Below are 22,003 nucleotides of genomic sequence, written 5' to 3'. Positions count from 1 at the left end.
TTCTATAAAAAAAAAAAAAAGAAAGCGTATTGAGCAGGCCAGTAAGCAGCACTCCTACATGGCTTCTGCATCCGCTCCTGCCTCCAGATTCTTGCTCTGTTTGAGTTCTTCTCTTGACTTCCTTTGATAACGAACAGTAATGTGGAAATATAAGCAAAATAAACCCTTTCCTTCCCGAACATGCTTTTGGTTATGATACTAGCAATAGTAACCCTAACTAAGACATTATTTTTCCTGAGGACCAGAGCCTCCGGCACCCATATTAGGTGGCCTACAACTCCCTGTAACCTCAGATCCAGGGGATTCCAGGGCCCTCCTCTGGCACCTATAAGCATCTAAACACATGTGTACAACCTCCCCTCCACACACACACACAAAAATAAATGTTAAAAAAACCAAAAAGGCTACGGGAGCTTGTGGATAACTGAATACAACTCATGGGTGTTTCCATGAAGTAAACAAGAACACACTCATGTCATAGGGCAGATCGCACCTACAGAGACAAAAGCTCCTCTCTTCCAGACTCCACCAACCCTGCCTCTATTATCTCTTCATCTGCCTGTATGACAGTTGTAGCAGCTTGGACAGAGAAAAGACCTAGGAGGTCAGTAAAGCAATGCACGCTTTAGGTTTGTCTTCAAGGACACTACTGAGGATAATTAACTACATAAGAGAAGGCGCTCTGGATGTTGGCAGCATGATCCTATAGACTGGGCCCTGAAGACGGAAGAAATGGGGTGAAGGCACACCAACACAGGTGTTCTGTCTCCATTCCTGGCCACCATCAGCAGTAACTATTTTCTACCACCTCTACCAGAATTTTTTTTGTCTCATATCCAATGGAGCTGGCCACCCACAGACTGAAACAAGGGGCCAAAATAAGTCCCTCGCTCTTTAAACTGTTTTCAGGTATTTTTCAGTGTCCAAGTAATACCATCACATGCTGTTCATTCGTAATCTTTCAGGAAAAGTTTCCCTGAGTCCCGTTGTCCTCCACAAAAGTGGTTCTCAATCTTCCTAATGCTGAAACCCTTTAATTCAATTCCTCATGTTGTAGCTACCCCAACCATAAAATTATTTTGTTACTACTTCATGACTGTAATTTTATTGTTATTAACTGTAAATATCTAATATGTGACTCCAAAGAGGTTGGGACCTCCCCATTGATTTATAGCAAATTAATCAAACCTAAGGACAGGGTTGTGGGAACCCAGTCTATAGCATTTTGCTTTGCAACATGGGCCACAAACTGAGGCTTACAATTAGTACCTGCAGTGGGAAAGGCAGTCTGCCTTGGAGACTAGGCCTTAAACCTACAGGATCTGAGAAATGAAGTGAATCGGGAACATACAGCTGACAATTACTTGCTAGTTAATGGGGAGAAATTCTCACATCTTGTGAAGTCTTGTGTGTTATCTGAAAAGTTGCAACACCAGCTTCTGCCAAGGACTAAGGAATCCCAACTTCCTAAGACTACACAAAAGCTGTTCACTTGCAGAGCTAAGGATCCTACTACCAATGGCTGCAACAGCTGTATTAGTGCCTTCTATTCCTCTTCACACCTGCCTGCTACTATACTCACTGATATCAGATGCAAAGAGCTACACCAGCTGCTAACAAGCACCCTCTGAAAAGCTCCCCACCTACCTATAATTTCTGAGTAAACAGTGAGTTGACTAGTTACACTAGAGAAAAGTTTGTTTTTCTACAGACAACTATAGCAGTATTTATAGTTAGAAAGGGTCTAGGCAGGTCCATGCCTAACAGAGTCCCATCCCTAACTAAGAAGCTTTTTGCAACTGATACTGACAACAAGAAAGTCAGGTTTCTCCAATGGAATGCCACTGGGTCTATCCACCATACTCCAGGGCAGGCCCTATGCTCAGGAATAGCTGGCTAACATAAAATGAACTTCATAGGTTTGTGCTTTTTTGTTTGTTTGTTTTATTGGTCTTTTGCTTGTTTTGATTTTCATTTTGTCATTGTTTTTTAGAGAGAAAGGTGGGAGGTAGTGTGGTAGCAAACACCTTTAATCCCAGCACTCAGCAGACACAGGCAGATGGATCACTGCAAGTCTGAGGCCAGCTAGTGAGACCCTGTTACAAAAAAAGATAAGGTAGCTGAGAGTGGTGATACACACTGGTAATTTCTGGATACAAGCAACCAAGGCAAAAGGACTGCTGCAAGTTCAAGATCAGCCTGGGGTACACTGTAACTCACTCTCAAATAAACCAACAAATGATACAGAAGGTATACAAATATTACTTAAGTATGCCCCAGAGAACAAAGGAACTAAGAGAAGACTGATGTGTACAAGAAAGGGACAGGGAAGTAATGAAAACTTTATAGTGATCCAGTAAAGGCCTTGTGGCACTGCACTTAGAATTTGTGAATACTCTTGTAAACTGTACTTTAAGGATAAAAGCTAAACCAGGCTGTAGTAGTACAAGCCTTTAATCCCAGCATTCTGGAGGCAGAGGAAGGTGGATCTTTCAGGTCAAAGCCACCCTAGTCAACAGAGCGGGTTCTAGGTCAGCCAGAGATACACAAAGAAACCTGTCTCAAAAACAAAACAAAACAAAACAAAACAAAACAAAACCAAAAAACCCAAAAATCCAAAAGACCAAACTGGGTGCATCAGGCATACCTGTAAACCTTGAACTTGGGAGCTGGAGACAGGGAGATGAAGGTCACCCTCACCCTTGGCTACATGAGATCTTGATGAACAGGGAGGTGGGGTGGGTGGTGTCCTTGAAGAAGGGAGTCACACAAAAAGGAAAGACAGAGCTAGACAAAGTGCTGTACACCATTAATCCCAGCACTCCAGATGAGGTAGAGGTGGGTGATGTGACTTCAAGATAGACCTGTCTATATAGCAAGTTCCAGGACAGCTAGGCTACACCATGAGATACTGTTTCTCCCCACCCCCATCCTACCTCCCACCAAAAAAAGAAAAAAAGAAAGGAGGGAAGCGGGCATAGCAGTTAGGAAAATAATTTCAGATACATTATTTTTTGATAAAATTTCAACTGTAGACATTCCAAAGCAAGAAAACCTAACAAGGATAAGAATCATCAGTGCTTTAGGGGATAGGGTAGGAGTCATAAACCAGGAATCTGGACCTTGGTAGTGTTTATGCACGCATACACACATGAGCACATGAGCACACGAGCACACACACACACACACACACACACACACACACACACACTCTTTGAAAAATTGTGTCTAACACCCAATCTATACCTAGTCTATGGCAAGCATTGAGCTAAGGATATAATAAGGATTAACAAACGTCCAGGAACTCACAAGCTGGTAGAAACATGGGCAACATCCCTACTTTTATGAGTGCAACATCACACAAACAAATAATGCCTCCCCAAACATGTTCCAAGTGGTCACCATACAAAGTTCATTTAGACAGAAAACACTGGTCTCTACTTACCCATCATAGTAAACGTCTTCCCAGAACCAGTCTGCCCACTGAAAAAAGAAAGTTTTGTGTTATTTTCACACGTAAAATTGAGACCCTTCTAATTTAACATGGTCTGCTAGAATGTAATGGGAGGATCCTCTCCAGACTGCTCGGCAGCCTTCTTCTCCCTTAATAGCACCTCAGACATAAGTCAGTCAGTAAGCAGGTGTCTGCCTTTTTTGGGTTTTTGTTTTAGTTGTTGTTGTTTTGAGACAGGGTTTCTTTGTGTAATGGTCCTAGCTGTCCTGGAATTCGTTTTTTGTAGACCATCCACCTCCCTCTTCCACCTGATGTTAAAGGTGTGTGTGCTGCCTCATTTTTGATAAAACAGCTACAACAGTATTTTATGGATATAGAATCTTATAACATAATATATTCAATCATGATCAATTAGACTTGTTTCTAAATTTTGCTAAATAATGTACTAATTTTGAAGTTCTCTGCTTTGAAAAGACATTACAATGTCTTTGTTTTAAAATAAGTTTAAGGGCTTCACATGGTGGAAAATCCTTTCAATCCCAGAATAAGGCAGAAACAGGGAGATCTCTGAGATCTGTGTGAACACCCAACTAATAAACCACTCATTTATCTCCAAGTTCTACCCACAAATATAAAAAGAAATCTGAATTAATATATTAATGAATGCACCTTAGATTAAATATTCGTACAAAGCTGAACATAGTAGTGCATGTCTTTAATCCCAGCACTCGGGAGGCAGAGGCAAGCATAGTTCTGTGAGTTTATCCTGGTTTATATAACAAATTCCAGAATAGCCAGAGATGCACAGTGAGATGTTTCCAATCAATCAATCAATCAACAAGAAAACAGATAAACAAATAAGTAAGCAAGAAAGCTAGTCTACAGAGTCTCCAAAGAGAATAGCTCTGAAGATATGCAGATAGCCTATGGCAATTTCAAAATCATTTTGAATTTCATCATTCAAAATAATCTATGGAAAAAATTCTTGCTGCTTTCTGAACACATGAAAAAATAGTTTTCTATCTCATCCCATAAAAGAAACCATTTAAAGAGCCCTAGCTCGGGCTGGTGAGATGGTTCAGCGGTTAAGAGCACTGACTGCTCTTCTGGAGGCCATGAGTTCAAATCCCAGCAACCACATGGTGGCTCACAACCATCTGTAATGAGAAACAAACAAACAAACAAAAAACTATGGGCCAGAGAGAGAGAGCAGGCTGGAGCAAGAGGGAGAAAGGGAAGGGGAAAGGAAAGACAAATAGTCCTCACTCCAACCCTAAACAGTATTGTCAGGATAGGAGAGTTAGGGAGCCAGAGGTCATAGTAGAGGAAGGTGGTCTGATCAGGAAAATGGAAAAGGGTAGGCTCTTTGGGGAGGGGGATGAAGGTAGATATGAAGGATCAAACAAAGTAAAATAACAATAAGGATGTCTGAAGAAGTCACAAGGAATCATACTATTAATTATTTTTAAAAGGCATGTAATGCCATATATATGTGTGTATGTGTATATATATACACATAGATAGATAGATAGATAGATAGATAGATAGATAGATAGATAGATAGATAGATAGGCAGGCAGGCACACACGTACCTATAAAATTTTAATAAACTCATCTGGGCCAGAGACTACCCAACAAAAATCCCAATAACAGACAAGTGACACCCTCTTTTGAGTGGTTGGCAGTACTGTTTAAGAGACCCCAAATCTACATCGTATTGCTGCTGCCTTGGTTGCCCACTAGAGGCAGGCACCATGCTGAGGTCACTTTAGAACAGGGTTCCCTCCCCTCCTACCTTTTCCCCCTCACCCCATCATCATTCCCCCCACCCCCCTAAGCTGGAATGGTCTGAAAGCTTTATCCTGAAACTGCTTTACATGTATACTGGGGTTGACCAACTTAGTAAGTGGATAATAGACAGTAAAAGTAAAAGGTTTAATGCTAATAGCAAAGGTAACTAAACAAGAAAGACTAGAATAAACCCTGTGGTTACTGGATTAGTGCTAGATGTCAATATAAACACAGGGTTAGCATAATATCTACATGAGTGCATAATATCTACATGAGTGGATGATACAGAAACACTTCCAGATCTCTCAGCAAACACAAGGCTATGTATATACAACAAGGGTACATATATATATTTCCTGCTGTGAAAGTCTCAAAACATTCACTTTCCAATAGTAATAAATACATCTAAGTACGCAGATCTTGGCTACTTATTACCATTTTCCAACAAAAGGAACCAGAGGTGGTTTTTTTCTAAAGATTTATTTATTTATTATATGTAAGTACACTGTAGCTATCTTCAGACACTTCAGAAAAGGGCATCAGATCTCGTGACAGATGGTTGTGAGCCGCCATGTGGTTGCTGGGATTTGAACTTGGGACCTTCAGAAGAGCAGTCAGTGCTCTTAACCACTGAGCTCTTACCAGTCCCAGGAACTAGAGTTTTAATGATTATAGAACTAGGATAGACAAAATTTAAGAGCTTGGCGTGTCATGTAGCCTGATAAAGCAAGGAAATGAAATGCTCAAAAAACAAAGGACAGAATATGTCCAAGCAGCAGAGCAACCTCAAAGATCAAAGATGGAACAAGGTAGGAACAAAATATAGCATTGGGTTAGCTTCAAAACAGAGAAAGGGGTTCTGAGCCAAGGAAGATGAATGGTTTCAAGAAGCTAGAAAAGGAAGGAAATAATTTCCTACACAGCTTCCAGAGAGAATGGAGCTCCAGTAACAGCCCAGTGAGACTCATGTTGAATCGGACTTTAGAGAACTGCAAAATAAATCTGTTATTTATCAGAAAATGTGGTACATTTATACAATGGAGTACTACTCAGCTATTAAAAACAATGAATTTATGAAATTCTCAGGCAAATGGTTGGAACTAGAAAATATCATCCTAAGTGAAGTAACCCAATCACAAAAGAACACACATGGTATGTACTCACTGATAAGTGGATATTAGCCCAGAAGCTCAGAATAACCAAGATACAATTCATAGACCACATGAAGCTCAAGAAGAAGGAAGACCAAAGTGTGGATACTTTGGTCCTTCTTAAAATACCCATGGGAGGAGTTACAGAGACAAAGTGTGGATCAGAGACTGAAGAAACTGCCCCACCTGGGGATCCATCCCATATACAGTCATCAAACCCAGACACTATTGTAGATGCCAACAAGTGCTTGCTGACGGGCGCCTGATATAGCTGTCTCCTGAGGGGCTCTACCAGTGCCTGACAAATACAGAGGTGGATGCAATCTGCCAACAATGGACTGAGCACAGGGTCTCCAATGGAACTAGAGAAAGAACACAAGGAGCTGAAGGGGTTTGCAGCTCCATAGGAAGAACAATATGAACCAACCAGTACCCCCAGAGCTCCCAGGGACTAAACCACCAACAATAAAGAACACATAGAGGGATTCATGGCTTCAGCTGCATATGTAGCAGAGGATAGCCTTGTCAGTCATCAATGGGAAGAGAGGCCCTTGTTCTTGTAAAGGCTCTATGCCCCAGAGTAGGGGAACCCCAGGGCCAGGAAGTGGGTAGGTTGGTGAGCAGGGGGAGTGGGGGGTGGGATAGGGGGTTTTCGGGGAGGGGAAACAAAGGGATAACATTTGAAATGTAAATAAAGAAAATATCTAATTAAAAAAAGAAAATTGTAATATAATTTAAAACATAGTCATAAAAAATCTGTTATTTATGCCACTAAGTTTGGGAGATTTATTAAACCAGCAACAAGTAGGAACTAATACAAGTACTATCATACTTTTATATAGTGATAGTTAACAACTTACTATGCAAAGATGGTTCCATTATAACCGCTCATGCAAGACTCCACAATGCTTTTAGCCACTGTTGAGAATACAGACTCCTACAAATATAAGCACCAAACATGTTAAATAAAAATACTTCTAACCTATATCATATAATAAAAACTAAGTGCTTCGACTTTAAGACCTATGATTACTTAAAGGTTCCATCTACTTTAGGAAAATGACTAAACCATATACCACGATAAAAAGTAAAATTACAAATATCATTAGGTCCACTACTCTCCAATTCAATCATAGATTTAAAACATGTCTCTATTGCTCTGGAGCAACATGATCAGGGAAAGGCCACAAACCTGACCACTTGACAGCATCGGAGAAACCTAATAATGTCAGCTTTATTGTTTTAACCTTATCAACTTCTACACTATAACAGCTTTACTGTTTCTAAATGTTGATATTGTTTACAAGTGTATTTCAGTTCTTTGGAGATATATGCATATACACGCATACATACATATACACATGCAGATATGTACGTGTGCATATGTAGGGTAGTGCAATGACACCTTGGCTATTGTGCCTCAGATGCTATCCAGGGTAGATTTTTTTGCTTTTACTTGTTTTGATTTTGAGAGGAAGTATACTCAACAAGTAGACTAGGCAGGCTGACCAGTGAGCCCCAGTGAGCCCTGTCTCTGTCTTCCCACCATTGGGGTTACAGTGTAGGCCACCACACCTGGATCAGTTTACACACAGGATCTAGGATTGAAAGAGGATCCTTAATACTTTAATGACTATGGTATCTCCAAGTCATTTTAAATTTTTTAGTAAAAAAATTATCTTTAAAAAAGAAAAAGAAGCCGGTCAGTGGTGGCACACACCTTTAATCCCAGCACTTGGGAGTCAGAGGCAGGCAGATTTCTAGGTTCAAGGCCAGCCTGGTCTACAGAGCGAGTTCCAGGACAGGCAGAACTATACAGAGAAACCCTGTCTCAAAACAAACAAACAAAACAAAACAAAAACAAAAAGAAAAAAGAAAAAGAAAAAGAAAGCAGGACATAGTGGGGATAAATGTCTTTAGCCCTAGCACTTGGAAGGCAGATGCAGGCTGGAGTTCAAGGCCAGCCTGGACTACATAGTAAGTTCCTAGATGGCAAGAGTTACATAGTAAGACCCTTCCTCAGGAAAAAAAAAAAAATGCAGGCAGATGACTGGAGACATAGCTCAGTGGTTAGGGACACTACTGGCTGTTCTTCCTCCAGAGGACCCTAGTCTGAATCTCAGAACCCATACAGCAGACTCATAACTGTCTATAACTCTAGTTCTAAGGGATCTGACACCCTCTCCTAGTCTTAGAAGGTACCAGGTAAACATGTGGTGCACAAGCCATATATACAAGCAAAACACTCACATACACATAAAAAATAAAATGATTTTTTTAATGCACATGGGGCTAGAAAGTTAGTGATTAAGAACATTCATTGCTCTTGTATAGGACCTGTTTTGATTCCCAGCATGCACATGGTGATTCAAACATACATTTAGGCAAAACACTAAGTACATATAAAATAAATCTAGCCAGGTGTGATGGTATACACCTTTAATCCTAGCACTTGGGCGTCAAGCCTGGTCTACAAAGAGAGTTCCATAATAGCCAGGACTACACAGAGAAACCCTGTCTCGAAGAGAGAAAAAAAAAAAAAAACTAAAAGAAAAAATGTAAATGCACTCATTTGAATTTCAGACAGAACTTTATATATTATATTCAAATATTATTCAGTGTGTTAGCATAAACTCCACAGCTCTATATTTTCTTCACTTATTTTGTCACTAGTTTGTACTGAAAGGTTGAAGAAGACAACCTTGGGGAGTAAGTGAGTATTTTTATTTTATTTTCACTTATAGATAGACACAGTTTATCAACAGCAAAAGAATTCTTAAACCTACACTGTCCATAAGCTACATGTGGCTATTGAGAGTCTAATTTAGATTACTAGTTGAAATAGAGATATAATAAGTGTAAATTATATAAGAGATTTGGAAGACTGAATCAACAAGAACGGAAAAGATTTAATAATAGTTTACATTAATTACATATTAGAGTGGTATTCTGGAAACACTGAGTTAAATGATACATATGACCATAATTAATTTTATGGATTTCTTTTTTCCCCAACTGTATCTACTAAGATATTTTAGGCTTTGGAATCTTGCATTCCTGGAACTGGTTATGGAGCTGAAGCTTTCCTCGATTCTTCTGCCTTTGGTTTCTAAGTGCTGGGCTTACAGACACAGGCTACCTTGCCTGTCTTTCAGAGATGAATAGGATGTGTCTATGCAATTGAGTAGGGAATACCCACCTTGAATATGGCTGGGGTCTTGAGAGAACAAAGTGGAAGGAAGGGACAGCTTACTAAACTCTCCTTGACCTGGAGTATATTTTGCCATTGTCATTTCCAGCAACCCTAAGAATCCAGTTTTAGCTGGGTGGTGGTATCACCTATCTTTAATCCCAGGACTTAGGAGGCAGAGGCAGGAGGATCTCTGAGTTCAAGGACAATCTGGTTTACAGAGTAAGTCCTAGGAGAGCTAGGATTACACACAGAGAAACTCTGTCTCAAAAACAAACAAACAAAAAAGATATTTATAAATGATAAGTGTAGCTCATTTTATATTTCTATTGACTAGCAATTTTCTAGCTGAAAAGGAAAAAAATTTAAAAATTTTATGAAATAAACAAATCTCATGTGTAGAGTAAAGACCTGTGAGGGGCTGGGGATGAAATTCACTCAGCAGAGTGCTTGCCTAGTACACAAAGCCCTGTATTCAATCCCCAGAATGGCAATATATCAGGCATCATGCCTGTAATCTCAGCACTCGGGTTGGAAGCAAGCAGATCTGAAGTTTGAGGTCATCTTTGGCTACACAGTGTAATTTAGGCTAGTCTGGGATACATAACACCTTATTTCAAAGGAAAAATTAAAGACCTATGTTGTCTGATCCAGTAGCCATTAACAACATGCGACTCTTTAACTTTGTTCATTCAACATATTAGCCACATTCCAAATGCTTAAGCATCATGTATGGCTAATACACTTAAGGAACCAAAATTTAAATTTTATTTAGTTTTAATTAGTTTAAATTTAAATTACCAAGTGGCCAGAGGTTACTGAACCGGGTCAAATACTAAGTATTTCTACCAATTCAGAAATTTCTGTTAGACAGTGGTATTAGATCTTAATTAAACTGGCCTTAATTAGAAAGCAGTTACTTACATAATAGTAATCTTTTTAAAAATTGTGTATATATGGGGGCAAGCACAGATATAGAGGTCAGAAGACAACCTTGGGGAGTAGTAAGTCTTTTCCTCCAACCTTTATGTGGGTTCTGGGGTTTGAACTCATAGTGAGACCTATGCGGCAAGTGACTTTACCCACTGAGCTGTCTTCACTGACCCATAGTCATAGTCTTCTTAAGTCCTTAAACTAGAAAGTAATTGTTTAAAGACTTCTGAAGTCTTCATTCATCTTCATTGGTGTGCATAAAAGGAAACATAAAGCAAGCCTGTATGATTCTGGGACAAAGTTTGAAGAACAAAGACAACTGCTAAAAGAATTAGATTAAAAATATTTTTGGAATGTTTTAGCCCTTTTACCTGAAATCTGCCAAACTAAAAAGTGACAAATCAAACTCCTACATTATATATTTCAAGTGAAAGGGCAAGTTTCCAGTGACCAGTACCTGAGTGGTGTCCATCCCTGCAACATAATCAAATACAAAGGTCTTGGGGTCTGGGTTAGAGTGTAGCCGGAGAGTGGTCTGGGAGAGCACAGATAAGCAAAAGCTCTGCTCTCCATCCGCTGATCTAGCACCCTCTTCAGCAGGACGAATTCGCACAAAAACTTTGATGGCATCACCTTCATTACTAAGGACCAAAACAAAAGTAACAGGTAAGTTTACTGGGGAAAGAAGCTGTAAAATAACCAGAATCTCAAACTGCCTGTAACATTTCTACAATAAGTCTCGTCCAAATACTACACCTACTCTACTGAAATTTACCCTTTTACATTTTCACAGAGCTCACAACCTTTACAGATTTATTTCCCAGGAGATATCATTACAAACCTTTACTGTAAATAAAATCAAAGGTAGTTATCTCAAGGAGCTCGACACACCACTTTCTGTCATTTCCCTCTTCCTAGTACTAATAAGTCTTTGCAAGGAATTACCACGTCACTCCATGTTTTCACTGGGAATTGGGAAGGTATGGGGAAGTATGCAATTTTCCTCTACTCCCAGCTGGTAGTAAAGCTAAAAATTTTAAATAAGCATCTCTGACCAAAATCAGCTATTTTAGAAATACTAAATTGGGAGCTGTAGAGATGGTTCAGCGGTTAAGAGCACTGACTGCTCTTCCAAAGGTCCTGAGTTCAAGTCCCAGCAACCACATGGGGGCTCACGACCATCTGTAATGGGATCTGATGCCTTCTTCTGGTATTTCTGAAGACAGTGACAATGTAATCACATATATAAAATAAATAAATCTTATAAAGGAAGAAAAAAAGAAAAAAGAAAGAAAGACAGACTATATCCTAATTATTCCTTGCTCATCAGCAAGACTTTTTCTTACCTTGGCTGGTTAGAATGAGAATTTGTCACATTCCGTAACTCAGCTAGAAAAAAAAGATAAGAGATCTATAAGACTAAAAGGACAAAAATAAGTGCAATAACCCTCAGCAATCAGACCATGAACCAATCAGGCCACAAGTCCTTGGAGCCTGAACTCAGTAACTTAGCACGTCTTACATAGACATCTAGAGCCAGCTCATGACTAACTGGCCAGTCCTAAGAAAAATTATTTATAATGTAAAATTTACTAGTTACTAAGACAGTGAGATGCTTACTCACCTCTTCCAATATAGACCCTACACAAATGGCACAAGACTAAGTCACTTCCCCCTCAACTACTATAAAACTTCTAGTCCTAGGCTAGGTGATTAACAAAGGGGGAGAAAGCTTCATTATGGACACCATTTCTTTAGTTGCTTACACTGCTCCTCAACATTCTCAGATCCCTGACACATCTAGGCCTTGGCCTCAATTCTCCTCCCCATTCTATTTCAGCCCATTATATTGGTGACAATATTTGGTCTCATGAGTTTAAATGCTAGGCAGATATTGATGATTTCCAAGTTAATTCATTAATTAAACAGGGTCTTGCTAGCTTGAATTGACCACAAATTAACAGAAATTCACCTGCCTGCCTCTAGAATCCTGGGATTAAAATTACATACTTGATAATCTCCACGTTGATGTTACGCAGGCAATGTTTCAAACTTAATGTATCCAAAACTGAGTTCTTTCTCCCATTGCAAATGTACTGCTATAACCATGATCCCATGATTCCATGCTGAGACAGAATAGCTGGAGCTATAGGCCAGAAGTGTTCTAAATCCTAGACACCTGTGCTATCTTTACAATGTGAAAATGCTGACAATCTGTGAAACTGGGAATCCAGACAATGGAAGAAACCTGAGGTCCCATCCACTCAACAAGAAAAGGATCCATTTTCACATTGTATCTCCCAGCTGAATCTACATATCTTGCGATCTGGGTCTCATAGTATAAATCTCAATACTGCCAAAGGCACAATGTGAAGGAAATTAGGTTCTCTTCCTTTACAATACATATCTTGGTCAAACTGTAAATATATCAATATACTTTACCAATTTCTAGTCTCTAATTTCTTTTGGAAGGCAGAAAGACTGAGGCAGAGGGTATAAGACGTAAGTGCCCAGTAAAACTGCTTCATTTCAGCAAATGACAACTCTAGCTTTCTTTTCTCAGGCCTAAAACCACAGAATCCAATCTTATATAGAATCATAGACTCTTCTGCTATCAGATTACTGAAATAATGGTTTCCCTCTTCCCCTTCATCCTCTAAAATCTTAAAACTTTTCTAAGGGTCTAGGCATACAGGAAAAGGGGAAGAGCATCCAAAGAGACTCTAGAAATTCTATGGTCAGAACACCCTGTAGACGGGCCAGAACTCAGACAGTGATGGGCCAATGGATGGAACCAGACCTTGACTTTGTTATAAGTATGTTACCTTTTAATGAAAGCTAAACTTAATGTTAGGACTGCAAACTGGGTCTTGTGAGTTACCAGATCTGTTTGAGGTCCTGTGAGGTCATAATGAATAATCTTTCTAAGGTTTTCACTAGCACGTATCTATTCAGTTGGTACACTAGAGACTGGTGGCCAACATTAGCCCATGAGATCTGTCAGAGCCGTTGTTCTAGTCCTAAAAACAACTGTCAGGAGCCATCATAGGAGAAGCTCGAAACTAGCAGGTGATCTTCTTGAGATGGTCTGCCTTGGATTATAATCTATGATGAATTTTGTTCTGATAGGCAAAGCCCAGGGGAAATTCATCTTAGGAAAGATTCCTGATATTAATATGCTTTTCTTATTATTAAACATATACAGCAATCACTAAGTACTAGTCCATCCGTTTGAGCAGATCTCTGCAGAACAACAAAGATGTACTGTCTTGTAGTGAGTGATATGTAGACAAATAGAAGATTTCTTAATCCTTAATGATGATCCTATAAGAATTCCTAAATTTATAGCATTATTAAGCTCTTTTAATAACACTGTTATTAAGTCCTTTCTAATATCAAAACTGCAATGAGAACTCTGCCAGTCGTTGGTGTCATGAGATAATTGCTTCTGAGATCGTAAGCAGGCATTCTGCAACTCAGAGCGCATTCCAAGAGGTTATAAAACCATTAACCTAAGGTCATTAAAAAGGGAACTAACAATTTACCATAGGTGTAGGACAGAAGATAAAATATTGACTGGGTTTATCAATACAAAGCTTCACTAATACCTTGGTAACATAAATTACGATTTTTAATCCTCCATGAACCTGCAAAGCTTGTGACAAAACATTCAAAGCTGATAAATGTTTAGCCAGATAATTACTCCTAATAGATATGCATGTAAGCATTCTCTGTTGTAAACTTATTTGATGAATTCATTGATAAACTTGTGATAAATGTTTTACCATGTAATCATGTATTCTGAAAGACGTATAAGTACTGAGGACAAAGAGATGAGAGCTTGCACTCTATCCCTCTTTCATTCTCCTTAACCCACTTTTCTTAGATTCAGCTTATCTCCTTTTTTCTTAGACCCTTATTCCCCTCTTTTTTTTAAATTAAATATTTTCTTGGGCTGGAGAGATGGCTCAGCAGTTAAGAGCGCCGACTGCTCTTCCGAAGGTCATGAGTTCAAAACCCAGCAACCGCATGGTGGCTCACAACCATCTGTAATGAGATCTTGTGCCCTCTTCTGGGGTGTCTGAAGACAGCTACAGTGTACTTACATATAATAAATAAATAAATTAAAAAAAATATTTTCTTTATTTACACTTCAAATGTTCTCCCCTTTCCTGGTTTCCCCTCTGAAAAAAACCCCTATCTCCCCCCGAAACGCCACACTCACCAACCCACCCTCTCCCGCTTCCTGGCTCTGGCAGTCTCCTACACTGGAGCATAGAGCCTTCACAGGACCAAGGGCCTCTCCTCCCAATGATGACTGACAAGGCCATCTTTGATACATATGCAGCTGGAGCCATGAGTCCCACCATGTGTACTCTTTGGTTGGTGGTTTAGTCCCTGGGAGCTATGGGGGTACTGGTTAGTTCACATTCTTGTTCCCTCCTTTTTTTTTTTTTACAAGGCCTTTGCCCCTTAGAGCTTTCATAGGAAACTTTTTACAACTTAGAAATCACTTTTCTTTTTTTAAATATTTACACACACACACACACACACACAAGGGGGTTGTTGGGGCGGGGATATGGTAGCTGCCTTCGAACACACCAGAAGAGGGCATCAGATCCCATTACAGATGGATGTGAACCACCACGTGGTTGCTGGGAACTGAACTCAGGACCTCTGGAAGAGCACTCAGTGATCTTAACTGCTGAGCCATCTCTCCAAAATAATTTTTCAAACTGTCCCTTTTTCTTCCTGCGACTTCAATTAGCAGGCTGAAAGTTAGAGCCTTGCAATTCCTGTGGAGATAGATCAAAGGCTACTTTACTTATTCTCCTGCTGTTTTAGGATGAGGTGCTAACTCAGACTGGCAAGTTAGCTACCACAGCTAAATGACTGACTTAGATTTAAGATAGGAAAATGTTTTATTATTATGCAGCAGCCCTAAATATCTTGTAAGACCAAGTCTTACCCCTGCCAATGCTCTTCCCCCTCCACTGCCTCAGAAGAACCAAACAAGAAAAAAAGACCCACTAGGGCTGGCCCCCACTAGAACTCCATTCTTCCTCACTCTTCATATACAATCTTTCAGTAAATACTTGATTCTAGGTTCAAAATCCACTGCCAGCACCACAGAATAAACAATTATTTTTTATGTGGGCTATTATAAGTCTCCCTCCTTCTTTACTGCCCTAGCCCCATCAAATGTCATGTTAACATAGTGGGCAAAAAGAGGGGCAAAATAAAGATGGACTTCTAGAGTGACAGTGTGATGGCAGCCTGGAAACTGATGAACCAGGCATAGGGGAATAACACCTGTAAAAGTGCTTCTGAAGGCAGAGAGCAAACAAGGAAACATCTACTGGTGAAAGGTGAGCAAGTCATTTCAACACAGAGATAAAGACACATTATGAAGGCAAAACATAATTTTTAAACATTTATTAAAATTTTCTCTAACCTTATCTATCTACCTATTTATTTATTTTGTGTGTATGTAGAGAGGGTCAGAGTACAAGTTACAGGAGTCCGTTCTTTTCTTCTACCATGTGGGTCCTGGGCATGGAACTCAGGTAATCAGGCTTGGTGTAAGTGTCTTAATCAAATAAAGCCATCTTTCCAGCCCTCACATATTATCTTCTAAATAAGGCATTCCACAACCACACTATGTAACACCATGTATAATCCTTTGTTAGCAACAGGAGATTTACTTCAGGACTCCAGATACCAAACAAATCTGTGTATGTTATATAACTTCCTTATATAAAATGGTTGTTATTCCATATACATCCTCTTGTACATGTTAAAAGATCTCCAGATTACTTATAATACCTAATATGGTATAAATGTTATCAAGTAAGCAGTTGTATTATTTAGAGAATGACAAGAAAACAATTCTGTACATATTCTATACAGATGGATGTATTTTGTCCTGAATATTTCTTGTGTACTAATGAGCAGATGTGGAGCCCACAGACAAACTGCCAGCCCCACCTCATGCCCTGTATCTCTCAGTGCCCTTTCTTGCCTATCATAATAAGTATTATTCTTCCACTTTATAAAGCATAACTAAAGTGCCTGGTCCATAGTAAACACATATCTCTGATGATCGAGACTAGGACAATAATAAGGTTTTTGTTCTGCTCATTCAAAAACTAGAAGCAAAATGTTATTACAGAACTTGATTTCTAGAGATTATACTTCCACCTACACCTTTAAGTCAACACCTGTGAAGCAGAAAACAGACAAGCCACCAAACCACTCCACCCCACAGCCCTACAGCACCTTTCACAGTCCTCTCAAATGCTGGTGATTGATATATATATAAAACAGTTTCGTGTTATGAAAGATGAAATCTGAGCTCATGTTTTTGCTTGTCCTTATGAACAGAAGTTCAATCAGTTTCAATTTGGTTTCTCTCTGATTTCAATTTCAAATTGATTTCAATCAATAATCACTCAGCCATGAGGGAGTAGCAAGGGCTGGATTTACTTACTTAAGTAACTAGGAAACTGGACCAAAAATATGCAACAAAGTCTCAACCCTGGACAACAAAGTAAAGTGATTCTGAGAGCGAGCCTTTGGATCACAGGCCATAGAAAAGGTGGGAGAGTCCACAGACAGCTTGCTTATCTGGCTGAGCTGAGGAGAAATGGTTCAGAGTTTGGGAAAGTAAGTGCAGCTAGATTCCATGGAACAAAAACTGGAGAAGTGCAGGAAGAGAAGAAGCTCTGGGTCTCCAGAAATCTCCTTAAGTGATCAGATATTAAAGGGGAGATGTTGAGATAATGTTTTTGTATGCAGTGTAAAGGTGTGCCTCTGTCCTTCCTCACTTGCCTAGGGCATGCTCTGGCTTTAATAAAGAGCTGATGTCCTATAGCTAGGCAAGAGAGACAGGACACGCCTTCACAGTATACAAAAAAATGTTACCCCAACAAATAGGCAGTGTGTACATGTTTTTGTTCAGTTACAAAGAATCACAAAAGAAAAATGTTTAACCCTCCACTCCAACAGTGAAGAATTTCAGGGAGGAAGCCTGTGGTGCATGGCTTAAAACCCATCACTTCAGAGTTAGAGGCCAGCCTGGTTTATAAACCAAGTACCAGGACGCATAGAGAGATCTTGTCTCAACAAAAATACAAACAAGCAAGCAAATCAGAATTTCAGAAGGAGGAAGCTCTGGTACAATTCCTAACTGAAACCTGAAAAGATGCACTGAGAAATGCTAGGACTTGAACACAGGCATTCTGGATTCATATTTCCTACCATCAGCCACCTCATTATACTACTTGTTGACCCAAGGTTAAACAAGTAGTGGCTATCATAAAATTGTGACATTACAAGGAAATCCTCTGTATACATTCACTGTAATTTTTTTTCAACTTTGAGTTCATTTTTGTGTCTGCCTAAAAACATGTTAAATGCTATTCACAGGTATTTTATTCATGATAATTCAATTTAGAAAACCAAGTTCAAAAAGAGAGAGAAAACTAAATGGCAGTCAAAAGGAGAACAAATTGTAACAAGCTTACCTACAACACTAAGCAGTAATGATAGATGCTGCTGCCTATCATGGATGCCCACAAGAACAAAGTTTCACAACAGACACTACAACAAGAAAAAGAATATATGTACCATGTACATGAGCTTCAGGAGTAGATAAAGCTAGGCTGAGGCTGAAGGAGTTACTGACTACAGGACTACCTCTGTCCCTAGCACTTGGGAGGTGAAATTGGGAGGATCAGAAGTTCCAGGCCCTGTATGGCTTCACAGAAACCTTAAGACTAGCCTAGATTATGTGAGACCCTGTTTTAAAAAAGAATTTAAGCTCCGCAATGTACTAGTTTGTATGCTTAAATTCTCTTACTACTGAAGTGGTAGAGGAAAAAGGCTACTTTAAATAGAGAAAAAGATCAGAGTTGTTCAGATAATGGTGTAATAGACTTAAAGGGTTAATAAAACAACTCATCAGGAAACAATTACAACTGACAAAGAGCTACAAACATGAACACTATTGTAAAATTCAAATGTATAATTTCACAATTTTCTCAAGCACCTCATTTTATTCTCAAATCTTATAATCAGCCTAAAAACAAACAAAAAGAAAAACAGATGCCAGCACCCATATTCAGAAGCTCACAACCACTCCAAGGCCATCCCCACCCATGTGTGTACACACCTACACACAAGCAACACTCGCACCCATGCACTCATATATACACATACATGTGCACTCACATACACACCAATAATTAAAAATAATTTAAGAAAGATAATTTATAGTATTAGGTAATATGAGGTGACACTCATATACATTGGAGGTGGGGGGATTAAATCAATCTCTTTGGGATGAAAACAGATTAAGAACATATATATATTAGTCTACTCATAATCTGCACTTCAGAATGAAACAATTTCTAAGTCTTTATTTTTTTGTGAAACAAGGTCTCAGTATAAAGACTGGCCCCAAACAGCCTTCTATTCTCAGTAGCATGATGAAGCTTCATGCTACACAACTCTCTTTAGCCATGTCTTTCGAGACAGGGTTTCTCTGTGTAGCCCTGTCTGTCTTGGAACTCACTCTGTAGACCAGGCTAGCCTCAGAAATCCACCTGCCTCTGCCTCTCAAGTGCTGGGATTAAAGGCGTGCGCCACCACCGCCCGGCTTAGCCATATCTTTATGCACACTATAAACACTACTCTCCTAACAGTTTCAAGATTTTGTTATCCGATCAAGTGGCTATATCACAACGCCTGTGTTCAAGTGACTTTTGGATACTAACTCTATCATACTCTCTACAGTAGATAAACACTGTAGCATCTCATAGGATAAAAGTAAAGACGAGTACAATAAGACACTATGTCAATGACCACTTTCAGATCATTATTACTGTATATTACTATAATTGCGGTATTTTAGTATTAGCTAATCTTAGTATACTTAATTTACAGAGCACATTATCTATAGGGTTCTGTACTAAGATACAATTCTGGTTTCAGGAATTCACGTAGTCTTGGATGAAGAATGGGAACTATTGTAAAGAGACCGTTGCAATTCGCTTTAAAGTTCCCTCCTCTGAGGGTAGGCCACCGAAGAGAACACAAATCCCTTCCCTTCAAGAAAGTCAGAAATAAGTAATCAAGCTGCAAGTGCAGAGCGCAAGGGCCGCCCTCAGGACACTAGAAGCCAGCAGGGAAACAGCAGGATACAAAGCAGAAAAGAGCGCGCCGGTATCCGGTGGCCGAGGCGGGGCGCCCGCGCTCCGTGAGGAACTCAAGTGCCCACCGCGTGTGACCTCGCGGGGCGCCTTAAGAGGTGACGCCCCGTAGCACCGGCATCTGCCAGCGGCGAAGAGTTCACCAGGCAGGCTCGCAACTTACATTTGCCACCGGGGGCCATGGCGACCTCGGCCGAGATTCGCTTACGCCAGGACCGCCAGATTCCTCCCGCCAAGATGGCCGCAGATTTGAATTTGGCGCCGCCCACGTGTCACGCCCCCTGGGCGTGTTCGGATGACATCACTAATACAGTACGTCAGAAGTCGGCGCGGGCGAAGAACGCTTTGTACTCTGCCAAGTTTGGCGAGTGCTCTTTATTGTCAGAACAACCATGAGCAAGCGGAACCAAGTGTCCTATGTGCGGCCTGCAGAGCCCGCCTTCCTGTCCCGCTTCAAAGAGAGAGTCGGCTACAGGGAGGGGCCTACCGTAGAGACTAAGGTGAGCCCGCGGGAGTCGCCCCGTGTCAGACCCTCTATCTACATCCCACTTCCGGCTCCTCGGTGCAGACGTAACTGACAGGTCCCTCACTGGCGCCAGCCGGACCCCAGGTCTGGCCTCTTGCGTTCAACGACCTAGCCCTAGTGGCTAGTCTAGACGGCTTTCCTGTCCTTTCTTACTTGCGGATCTCACTTTACCCGAGCAAAGTGATTGACAGCGTCGTCCCCTTTTTTGATATAAGGAGACCGAGGCCATTTGATTAAATGACTCGAATCTGGAGTCGTTGGGGGAATTATCCAGGACTCGTAGAATCCCTGCTGTTTCCCGAGCTGTGTGTCTCTTGATAGGGAAACGAAACAGTACTTCTCAAAAGAGTTTGTCTAAGAAAGATAACATGGAAAACACAATGTCGTTCTTGCTGCCTTGAAGCTATGCACACGTCACACAAGGGGACATGCAGTTATCTTCAAAAGCGCATCTAGGGACCCTTTAGTTTTGAGGGCTAGCTATGTAAGAGATGGCCTGGGGCTTCCTAGACACAGTTCGAGAAACAACGAAGGCAAAGGAGTGGATATGGTCATAATGGACTGTTAAATACTCAAACTTAGTTAAGAGTCTACACTCTAGAAGGTGTGAAAGTGATATGAGATAAAATGTAGTAGTGGACAAAGGCCAAGTCATGCAGGGTATTCCACATAAGATGACTGCCCAAAATTAAATATTAGACATTAGCTTGAAAAATGAGGTAATTCTGTATCTCAAAGTATTTATGCAAAACCTCTTTTAGTTAAAAAGTAGTAATTCCTTTATTTAGTTGTCAAAAAATAATTGTTACATTTGTACAGTGAGTACTAGGTTTCTGTTTGATAAATTTCAAAGTTAAACAATTATGTACAGTATTGCTTATGTACAAAACCTTTTCCGTAACTATTTGTGTGTCCTTGAAAAGCAGCTAATAAGGTATGTGCTGGGCAGTGGTGACACCTGTCTTTGGATCCTAGAACTCAGAATGAAGAAGCAGGCAGATCTCTGACTTCTAGACCAGCTTGGAGTCTCAGGACAATCAAGGCTAAACAGAGAGAACCTGTCTTAAACCAAAGATATCTACAAAGCTGAAGCTATTAGTATATTAAATGAGCAGAGGTGAGGAAAATACAGTTTACCTGTTATTTTCTATATATTCCCTTGTGACTTCGATGGTGAAGTTGGGTTATTTGTGTTTTGTTTTGTTTTGTTTTTTATATCAAATCCAAGACAATGACAAGACAGGAATGAAAAGTATTGATTAGAAACGAGGAAGCAAGTTGGTGTGGCACTGTCCTCAATAGTCTAGATAGAAATGAATCCCACTAGAGAACCTTCCCAGGGTAATTGGCTAGTAGATCTGTTTTCTGGTGTAGTGAAAATAAACTCTTTGGAGTTAATTAAAATTTTATTTTCTATTCATTTCAAAGATAGTTACCCATTTTGGTTTTGTTCTTGTTTTGTTTTGAAGACAGGGTTTCTCTTTGTAGCCTTGCCTGGCCTGGCAATCACTCTGTAGAACAGGCTAGCCTCAAACTCACAGAGATCCATCTGCCTCTGCTTCCTAGTGCTGGGGTTAAAGGTGTGCACCACCACTGCCCTGCCCATTTCACTTTAAAAATTACAGTTGCTCACAGTGGCAGTGTTTGGTTAAAGATTATCAACCTAAACATTTTCTGTAGAAAATCCAGCCTCAGCTCCCAGATGAAGATGACAATCACAGTGACAAAGAAGATGAACAGCCTCAA

At 40.0% G+C, this 22,003-nt stretch overlaps 2 protein-coding genes across 4 annotated transcripts in view; one reads left to right on the top strand and one right to left on the bottom strand.

Moving 5' to 3' along the window:
* Positions 1-20,002, bottom strand: part of Kif15 (kinesin family member 15) — a 74,393-nt gene extending 54,391 nt beyond the window's left edge. For all 3 annotated transcript variants that reach the window (XM_031345027.1, XM_031345028.1, XM_031345029.1), the window contains exons 1-5: positions 19,895-20,002; positions 11,866-11,908; positions 10,977-11,160; positions 7,257-7,333; positions 3,446-3,483 (exon numbers count right to left, since the gene is read on the bottom strand). In XM_031345027.1, the coding sequence (XP_031200887.1) occupies positions 3,446-3,483; positions 7,257-7,333; positions 10,977-11,160; positions 11,866-11,908; positions 19,895-19,913 (361 nt within the window). In that variant the 5' untranslated portion in view covers positions 19,914-20,002. The remainder of the gene's footprint in view (positions 1-3,445; positions 3,484-7,256; positions 7,334-10,976; positions 11,161-11,865; positions 11,909-19,894) is intronic.
* Kiaa1143 (KIAA1143 ortholog) overlaps positions 13,465-22,003 on the top strand; it is a 9,784-nt gene continuing 1,245 nt past the window's right edge. The window contains exons 1-3 of the mRNA XM_031345751.1: positions 13,465-13,588; positions 19,514-20,231; positions 21,938-22,001. Coding sequence (XP_031201611.1) covers positions 20,124-20,231; positions 21,938-22,001 — 172 coding nt within the window. The 5' untranslated portion in view covers positions 13,465-13,588; positions 19,514-20,123. The remainder of the gene's footprint in view (positions 13,589-19,513; positions 20,232-21,937; positions 22,002-22,003) is intronic.

Source organism: Mastomys coucha, unplaced genomic scaffold (genome assembly GCF_008632895.1).
Source record: "Mastomys coucha isolate ucsf_1 unplaced genomic scaffold, UCSF_Mcou_1 pScaffold23, whole genome shotgun sequence".
Lineage (NCBI taxonomy): Eukaryota > Metazoa > Chordata > Mammalia > Rodentia > Muridae > Mastomys > Mastomys coucha.
The sequence above is the reverse complement of the archived record's forward strand: the minus strand, read 5'-3'. Positions and strand labels throughout refer to the sequence as shown.